The sequence below is a fragment of the Erpetoichthys calabaricus genome, chromosome 12 (genome assembly GCF_900747795.2).
Source record: "Erpetoichthys calabaricus chromosome 12, fErpCal1.3, whole genome shotgun sequence".
In the NCBI taxonomy this organism is placed as follows: domain Eukaryota; kingdom Metazoa; phylum Chordata; class Cladistia; order Polypteriformes; family Polypteridae; genus Erpetoichthys; species Erpetoichthys calabaricus.
In genome coordinates this window covers 149,720,209-149,730,223 of record NC_041405.2, presented here as the reverse complement: position 1 = coordinate 149,730,223, position 10,015 = coordinate 149,720,209, and the positions used below count along the sequence as shown (strand labels likewise).

General features: G+C 36.7%; 1 protein-coding gene across 1 annotated transcript; it reads right to left on the bottom strand.

Annotated features, from left to right (window-relative positions):
- Positions 1 to 1,547: 1,547 nt before the first annotated feature.
- LOC114663187 (uncharacterized) lies at positions 1,548 to 3,696 on the bottom strand. The gene is made up of 4 exons (XM_028816939.2): positions 3,543 to 3,696; positions 2,996 to 3,110; positions 2,294 to 2,685; positions 1,548 to 1,910 (listed from the first exon to the last, which is right to left on the bottom strand). Exons 1-4 carry the CDS (start codon positions 3,553 to 3,555, stop codon positions 1,669 to 1,671), a joined length of 762 nt encoding a protein of 253 aa, XP_028672772.2. The 5' UTR covers positions 3,556 to 3,696; the 3' UTR covers positions 1,548 to 1,668.
- Positions 3,697 to 10,015: the final 6,319 nt, after the last annotated feature.

The window sequence follows — 10,015 nt, the reverse complement described above, 5'->3', positions numbered from 1 at the left end:
TTGTATAATGTTAAATGTTAAAGTTTAACCCCCGGGTGGAATTGAAGAGTCGCATAGTTTGGGGGAGGAACGATCTCCTCAATCTGTCAGTGGAGCAGGACAGTGACAGCAGTCTGTCGCTGAAGCTGCTCTTCTGTCTGGAGATGATACTATTTAGTGGATGCAGTGGATTCTCCATAATTGATAGGAGCCCGCTGAGTGCCCGTCGTTCTGTCACAGATGTTAAACCGTCCAGCTCCTTGCCAACAATAGAGCCTGCTTTCCTCACCAGTTTGTCCATGCGTGAGGCGTCTTTCTTCTTTATGCTGCCTCCCCAGCACACCACTGCATAGAAGAGGGCGCTCGCCACAACCGTTTGATAGAGCATCTGCAGCATCTTATTGCAGATGTTGAAGGACGCCAGCCTTCTAAGGAAGTATAACCGGCTGTCCTTTCTTGCACAGAGCATCAGTATCATAATGTGGAATGTTAAACATTAGATCTTTTTTCCCCCCATTCAACTGGAGTTTCCTTGGTGGCCAGAGGGCCCTGAGTAGCCACTTAGTTTGTTTACATCTTGACCTGGCCATTAAAAAAGCATTAGTGTGTTAAGGTTTTTTCAAACAGTAGTTTCTGACAAGGAAAGTGACATTTAATATGGAACTATTGTCCATGTCAATGTGAAACCTAAGCTGGTTAATGCAGAGAAAATGTACACTTTTTATCTGGTCATAATGCATATAGTTTACCTTTAATAGCTTGATTTATTGTAAACAAACAACAAAAAGATACTCATCTCACGGAAATTTTCAGTCACAGGTAACTTCATTTTAAAAGGCAGTGTATGCATATTGAAATCATTATAAATACTCACCAATCACAATATCCTTAATGTGAAGACTATGGAAACATGTTTTTCCATTTATTCCCCTCCAGTTAAGCTGTTTGGCCAATGAATTGGTCAAAGTTTGCCTCATGATTCTCCACTCCGTGTCTCTCACATCAATGCCTCCTTGAATCCCAAGCAATGTAATCTGCCAAAGGTTTAGAGAAAGAAAAAAAATAATTCACTGGAGTTCATAACTTCTTAAGATGCTCGATGCAATAGAAAAATTAGGAGAAATCAGAACAAGCAACAAAAGTAAAATATACTAGAAGTTCAAGCACCTATGTTTTTAGGTAGCTCTCCAATGAAGCTAATATAGGTGGAGCTTTATAATAAAATGTACATGCTGAATCTTTGGGGTAAGCTTGGACATGGGACTCCAAGCACCATTTGATATGATATGCCAGCAATGTCAAATAAAAAAGCATTTGACAGTCCTTTAGCATATTGTCATGCCCAATACCGACGGCCTTTACAGATGTTATCTGTGGTCAGACATGTCAAGTTATGAGCACTTCATTTAATTTTCAACAAAGATTTGACTACAGTAGCAGTCTTCAATACTCCCAAAAACTGACAACTATGCTCGGGCAGGAATTTTTTCAGTCCTTTTAAAAATTTAATGTTGTAGACTGTTAAAAGCTTTTCTGACTTAAATAATTAACAATATATATGTTTTTAACTATGCCTACAATTTTGACTACACATCACAGCTTGTGCATATCTGATGAGCGCCATTTGGGCATTTAAGACAATACAACTTGAAGCCTGTCGTTGTTTGAAGGTATATTTTTCAGTTGTTATTAAAGTTTTTCCTTACCTTTTTTTTTTTTTTTTTTTTTTTTAAAATCTACACCAACCGCTAGGTCACTTTCAAGCTGTTGCAGGGATGTGAGATCTTGTAGTGGAAGAATGTCTTTTTCCAGCACTGGATCTGAACCACTGTCACTACAGCATTTCTCATGTAGGTCTTGTACGGTTTTTAAAATCACTTTGACTTGCTTCACCATCATCTCCTGCTTAACCAGAATGTTTCGAAGAATGGCTAAAACAATGTACAAACACCACAAAATTAATATCAAACAAAAGAAGATCATAATTGTCAGAGACATTTACCAAAGGGGATGAAATGTAAACTATAAATTGGCAAGCATGATGAAAAGTGGAAAAATAAAGGAAACAGATGAAAAGAGAAGGTAAAATCAATTTAGCTGTATTAATGAATAAAGGTAATGAAAAGTGGGTCCTGTGAGAAACATTAAATACACACACAAAGTTGCACAGATTCATAATTCTTTTACTCAAAATATAAAACATTTAGGGTAATTATTTTTGTGCTTCACAGTTACGTCAGGTTATCAGGGCTTTATTTAAAGTGACAAACACGGAGGCAGCTATATTAAAGAGAAGCTGAGATAAAACACTTACTGCCATAAATGTCTTGATTTGGTCCATCATTTTGTTGTGAGGTAGACCAGTGTCTAAATGCAGTATCTGCAATTTCCACACACTCTGGGGTTAGGTGCTCTTTCACTGTAGATGCACTTTGATTTCTGTAATCATTCCTCAGGCTTTTCCTTTCTTGAGTGCATCTTCCACATTCAGTGCACCTACATTCAGAATGTAGCTGAACACTGTCAGGTTGATGCATCCTGCACATTGATTTTGCATCTTGTCCAAGTTCTCCATGGTCAGCAGACATCTTGGTGGTTGATTTTGAAAATTTTTGAGGAGGGGTTATCTTTGGTGGTGGAGGTAGATGGCTTTTGGGTTTGCTACAGACATCACCGTCACTATCACTATCAAATCTTGTGTTTGCTCTTTGGGAAAAGATTAAGAAATTATTGACAAAATACACAGTTATACAAGTATGAGGAAGTGCCTCATACAACTGTACAATTATGAGAAAAAAAGCTTTACCGATTTAGACAAATTTTCATGAATTAGCCTTGTGGTAGTTATACTAAATTAAATTACAGTATATAAATAAAATGAGATAACTGGATCATTAAACTTAGTGTTTTCCCTTTAAAAGATCAAGTATTACATCTTGAAAATTCACTGTATTAACACAAGCAACAGTTGGCAGGTGATGCTACAGTTCAAGCATATTAACTATTTCAGGCTTACATTTTCCTTCTTTTTGTCCTTTTTGGAATTTCATCGTCTTCTTCATCTTCTGCTGTCTGCAAATCTGAGTGTCTTTCGGCAACTGGAAGCTTCAGTCTTGCAGTTCTGTAATTATCTGTTAAATTCCAGATGTAAGAGCACTTACTCTATAATATGGATATACAGTACTCAGGAATACAATTATACCAGGGTGGCGCAGTGGTAGCACTGCTGCCTCGCAGTAAGGAGACCTGGGTTCCTGTCCCGGGTCCTCCCTGTGTGGAGTTTGCATGTTCTCCCTGTGTCTGCATGGATTTTCTCCAGGTGCTCCAGTTTCCTCCCAAAGACATGCAGGTTAGGTGATTTGGAGATCCTAAATTGGCCTTAGTGTGTGTATGCGTGTGCGCCCTGCGATGGACTGGAGCCCTGTCTAGGGTTTGTTCCTGCCTTGCACCCTATGGTAGCTGGGATGGGCTCCAGCAGACCCTGTGACCCTTTTCTGGATATAGTGGGTTGGAAGATGACATGATATGACATGACAATTATACCAAATATTATAAATACAAACCTGTTGTGTACATAACTTGAACCTTAAATGATTTCCAGTTTTATTTGGGCTGCTCTTTATTTATTATAGCCTTATGAATATCTCCAGTTTTATATGGTGGCCAAGCACACACCTCATTGGATACCCAATTGGATGGTACCAACTCAACTTCATTGCATTCCGAAAAATTCACAATGTGATGCATAGCCTACAAAAATTACTAAAAACAAAGATTTTTTGTTAAAACATTTCACTTATAAAATTCCTTGATAAATGCACTTACAACATGCATGCTTACAATTGCTAATCAAATATAAGTAACAATAATAATACATATGATTAACATATACAGTAAATTATATTGGTTAAACATGATTTCTTTTGTACAGTTGAAATAATCAAATTTGCTTACCTAGCAACTTCACACACCACCATAAATCAGTCCAGAATATAAAGAATGCAAGTGGTGGGGTAATGAGAGTTTAAAAAACTAATTAGAAAAAGCACTTATGAACTCTGTAACACAACAGGAAGAAACAAACAAAAAAAAACATAATGTACCAATTAATCTGTATTTATATGAAGTAGGTTGATTACAAGATATTTGCCATCTAGTGGCAAACGGACATATTTCAGCATGCCAGAACCAATAGGTAAACACTGAAGATTTGAGGAAAGCTTGGACACAACAAAAATCCCCAGGCATGTAGAATCAATTGAATATTCAAAAAATACGGCCTTGTGTTGGTATTCCTGACAGACAACATATTCCCTGTCTTCACGCACAATTATATTTTGAACTATGACAATTTTATTGTCAATTTTTATACAGGAATCCCCTGCAGAAACTTTGATGACAAATCCATTAAACTCCACCTCTTTAAACTGGAGTACTACCTCAAAGTGTAATGGAACTGGGCCATCTGAATATTGCATTTTAAACCTCTTTTGAGGGTGTATGCTAAAATCAGTATTTAGATGCAAGGAATCAAGCTCTGAAATCCTACGTATAACCTGTGTTAAAAGACAGTGAGGTTGTCTAACCATTTTCTTTAGCTTTCTTAGATAATTTTCAAATGGAAAACCTGATATAACATCCAAACTACCATGGACTTTAACATCTTGACTTAAATGAGTTAGCCCATGTACATTATAGCTGACAAACTCAGGACCATATAACTCACTAAAATGCTTGACAAATGCCACTATCAGAGAGTTAGCAAAATCATTCATAGTTGAACAGTACTGTGGACTTGCTAAAATGTATATACCCACAGAGAGTAGCATGAAATTTTGATACACCTCAGAGCGCAATATCTCTCTCAAAACAAGTGGACCCTTGTACAATAAGAATTGTCTCAACTCAGTTGCTTTCCACCGTAGTCTTTCAAAAAGTGAACGGGGCTTCCTTGCAAACTCGTTAGGAATGAAACCACATAACGCTACCAACTTATCAGAAATTAACGACACTTGACTGGCTGACGTCCAAGAGACGTCTCATTACTCCTAAGCATACAAGGTGCATGTAATCATGCGGGAATCCCTTAATCATATCTATGATTTCTGAGAGAGGTGAAGATTCTACATGGTGTGCATCATCATCTAATGTTTTAAATGATTCACCTGTTCGAAGACTTGCAGTGGTTTCTGGAAATGTCATAAGGTGGTTTACATATACTCCTTTTTGTACACACTTATCACAACTGTGATATCCAGTGTGTTATTTTATGCCCTTAATAAAGGCACTAGCAGGTGCATCGCAAACAACTGAAGATAAAGTGATGAAAAACGTTTTTCCTTTCACATGAAATCCTTTTCCAATTGTTTTTAACTCATTAACTAGAGCACTCAAGTATTCAGAAAGTGAGTTTGGTTTTGAACATCCACAGAACAATGCAATCAAAATTGGAATCTTGATATAATTCTTAACAATTCCAAGAACTGGCCAAAGCTGAAGTGAAGAACTCTTAAAAATTGGAAGCCCATCAAAATTAAATTGCAAATTAAAAGTGTGTTCACTTGGAACAGTTGACCATACCTTTTCAAAGAAAGCTCTCAGAGAATGTTTAATGCCAAAGTAATGAAATGAACCACCACCAAGCATTTCAACTGTGTAAGCAGTCTTAGTTTTCAGTAAGGACCTTGCATCTTTTGGCAAAAAAGCATGATTAATTCTGAGTATAGTTAGTAATGCAGATAAGGCAATTAAAGGGATACTGAACTGAACAGCCCAATTTCTCAAACTTGCCTGGAGGGTGTCCTGGTAATCGGTCTGCCCACAATCAAAGTTATCATCACTGTCACTCTCTGACTGACTGGATTCCAAATCATCACAAGAACAATCAAATTGAGAAGTTTGAATCTCATCCACATGTATTTCACTGTGAGTGATTTCAATCCCACCACTAACCTGCTTTTCATTCTCCAATGAATCTATCAGCTTATTCACCCTCTTTATAGCCCTTTTTCTCAGATTAATGCGTTTTACATTCCATTTTGCCCTGTACATATTAACCATGAAATACCAAAATATACCTGTCAATACCCAACTACTGTTCAATGCTGCAAAACAAAAGAAAAGGACAAGAAAATATTATTTATATAATGTATACATAGTGCTACGATTCAAGGCTTATACAGTGACTAACAACATTATGAGATACACAAATAAACGTTGCCTCCGTTCTGATTGGAACATTGTAAAAAGCTCCAATTGAGCACTCATTATTTGTCAAGACATACCTTAACGAAGTTGAAATTTGTCGCCACCCCCACCATTGCGCGGCTTTCACTCTATAAAAATAAACTCACATTCGCGGGTTTTTACGTTTGCACTTCCGCTCATGCTAACTAAACGCACTAACAGCGAAAAATCTCGATGTTTCTAAGCGGTTAAAAACTTAATATATCGCGTGCTAAAATAAATACCGAATTTTAACGTTACTTGCTTGCCTTCGTCACCGCTTATTATATTTAATATCTAGATATCATAAGTATTTAAGTAAAAAAAAAAAAAAGCCCGCCGAATAATTAAAAATGGCTTATATAACAGTTTAAGCACGTTACAGCACCTTGCATACTATGCAATTAATTGGTTACGCTTTTCATAATATAAACATTTTAACATGAACGATAATAACCAACACATAATATATTAAATTATCGAATATTAATTTACCGCTTCACCATCAGCCAACTACAAACTTTAGTGTCTGTCTGAGCAGTCAACTGTTCGTCACTCAAGGTGTTCCCTCATTGGCTAACGTGAACGTCAGAAGGCAGTCCGATAGTTATCTCAATGGCTGGCCCCAATGTCAATCAAAGAAATTACCTTTTTTTTTTAAGCACAGTTTGAGAACATTCAATTCCCCCAATTGTATCTGGCTGCAGGTCGCAGACTTACTGACATATCCTATTTTTAAGCATATCGTTTTAATTATTTTTTACCTCTTGTATTATTTCTTTTTAATACTTACCGTATTATTTCATCTATATTAACTTTTACACTTATTTATGAGATGTTATGTAGAGAATCTGCAATGTTAGTGTACAATATGAAAGATATTTATGTTTATCGTCGTCATTAACGTATGTTAAATATCTTATCTTAACTTAGTTAAGTTAGCTATTTATAAAAGCACGTTAGCGCTTTCTGCCAAATTAGTATTACATATTATTTTTGTCTTGATTTCCGCAGTCACATTTCTCCATAAAGGCAGAGAATATAAAAACAACTTTGATAACATTGATTAAATATCCAAATGAATCCAAGTGCCCTCTTTGTAAAAAGCACAGAGACTACAGCAGGGGTAGGCAACGTCGGTCCTGGAGTGCCACAGTATGTGCAGGTTTTTGTTCCAACCCAGTTCCTTAACGAGAACTCAATTATTGCTGATGAAGCACATATTGCTTAAGTGACATTTTAATGCTTCATTTTAGTGGTCTCGCTTGTTAAGGTTCTCCAACCTTAATTGCTTATTTCAATCTTAAACTGCTGCATTCAGTGTTTTAATTGCTCCTTATTAGCAATAAGATGTAAAACAGGGGTAGGCAATGTCGGTCCTGGTGAGCCGCAGTGGCTACAGGTTTTCATTCCAACCCAATTGCTTAATTAGAAACCAATCATTGCCAATCTCAGACCTTATTTAATTTTATGGCTTGTTAGTCTGTGCAATGTAAGGCTTTTATATCGTAGATTTTTTTCCTTTCCAAGGATATCATCCAAATGATTTGAAGCCTAAAACAGATCATTTTCAGTCTGTCACATTTTTCTATTAAGTGTTTTATTAAATCAAACCGTGCATGATGAACACACACAGATGTAATTGGAAAAAAGCTAGCTGGAGAACTGCTGGCTGCTTTGTCTTTTACATCTTATTGCTAATAAGGAGCAATTAAAACACTGAATGCAGCAGTTTAAGATTGAAATAAGCAATTAAGGTTGGAGAACCTTAACAAGCGAGACCACTAAAATGAAGCATTAAAATGTCACTTAAGCAATATGTGCTTCATCAGCAATAATTAAGTTCTCGTTAAGGAACTGGGTTGGAACAAAAACCTGCACATACTGTGGCACTCCAGGACCGACATTGCCTACCCCTGGACTACAGCATCCTGCTACGTCACCTTCAGAGTCATGAAGGCCACATTGTCAAGTATGCAGGTAGTGAATGTATGCCAAGAGTGTGTGCTTGCAAACAATACTGACATTTAGCTTTCTGAACTGGAACTTTTTTAAATACAGGTTAAAAAGCTGAGCATTTTCCGTTGTTTGGCAGGATTTACTATTTACAGATGTAACACAGGGTGTGTCCCAAGTGGCCAATTCCATTGTTGTTTTTGTTTAAAAGTCATTGCCAACAGTTTACTGTATGTCAGTATTTAATATTTTTCTTTCATTAAATTTTTTTACCCCTTGTATTAGGGCCTCCCTAGTGTGTGCTTGGTGTGTTCGTGTGTGCTTGGTGTGTGTGCGCCCTGCGGTGCTGGCACCCTGCCCGGGTTTTGTTTCCTGCCTTGCGCCCTGTGTTGGCTGGGATTGGCTCCAGCAGACCCCCGTGACCCTGTAGTTAGGATATAGCGGGATGGATGAAGGATGGATGGATGTATTAGGGCCTTCCAAGTCAAATGAATAGCCATGGCTGTGGAATTTTCATGTTGATGGTACGACCATTTCATATTGTAACTATCATTTTTTGTATGTCTGTATTTAATGTTGTGTCCAGGTTTCCAAAGGACCATTTTGTGGTGTCTCTGTATTTCATCCTCGATTTCCCCTTCAATTTTAATGAGTTGTGTCTCAACTTTAGTCCTCTCTTCTTTCATTGTAGTATTTGTAGAGGGAGGATTATATCTGGTTGCTGGTTCCCATTTTTGTCACCTTCTACAATTTGTGTTGGATATTTGTGTTATGTTTAACTTATTTTTTATATTTGTTTTTTTTTTAATTTCAACATACTGTCCATAGTGGTTTTGAAGTTCCAGAAATGCCTACCTTTCAAAATCCAAATCATTTAAATGTATGTTTATAATGGTTTGCATAAATATTTTTGTAACATTAAACTCCTTTTAACAACGTGACTCTGCTCAGTCCTCTTTAGAATGACATGCTGGCTTTGTGGAAGAGCTGGTGTAGAATGTTACTTGAGAACTCCAGCACCAAGTGGTAAATGAAATTTAAATTTCCTTTAATAACTCTAATTTAGTTCTGCGGCAATATGGCAAATATACTTAGCCATATTGTAAATCAAAGACGAATAGTCACAATGTTTACCATTATAAACTTAGTGCTTCTTTTTCATATCACTGAAGTAACTGCTCACATCAGATTGAGTGAGCAAACGCCCTTCTAAATGAAGGCCAAGAACCAAACAAAAAATTAGAAGGTACAGAAACAATGGACAGCCAGGACAGGGTCATTTTTTGTGCTTATTCTTTTGGTTCTTTTTTAACATTTCCTTAAGTAAATATTATTTTCTATGTTTTTAGGTTTAGACTTTATTGAGCCATTAATGAGAAGACAGAGTAAAGACTTGGCACTACATCTGAAATGAACAAATGTCTTGCTATTCTGTTCCATAGCACTGCATTCTGCAGATTTCAGATTTTTTCTTTTAGAAGAAACGTCAGCGTCCCTTCTCCAACATCCAGCACAGGGCACTGATGAGCAGGTACAGACACATCATTTTATAAACTTCCATAAGAAAGATAAATTACATTTTGTTGATGCTGGCTTACAATGCCTGTGGTGTAGTGAATAAAATGTATAAAAAGACTTAATGCTTGTCTCAGATGCCGACTGTTAATCGTTAAGCAGTAAGAGTCAAAGCCCAAAAGACTAAAAGCTTGTTTTATATCTTCAGACAAACTGTAGTACTAGTACAACTCTTAAAGTACTTAAAACATTTGAAATGCATTGTGTGCTGTATTAATAATAGTGTATTGTAAGAAACATTGAAGACTTGTAGAATCTGTGATCAAAAGCAGTAATGTTA

What these genes read in the sequence shown, in the direction of transcription:
- LOC114663187 (XM_028816939.2), bottom strand. An exon ending in AGGACAAAAAGAAGGAAAAT is followed by an intron (nt 2,686 to 2,995) that starts GTAAGCCTGAAA and finishes CTTTTCCCAAAG; the next exon opens with AGCAAACACAAGATTTGATA. An exon ending in AAATCAAGACATTTATGGCA is followed by an intron (nt 1,911 to 2,293) that starts GTAAGTGTTTTA and finishes ACATTGTTTTAG; the next exon opens with CCATTCTTCGAAACATTCTG.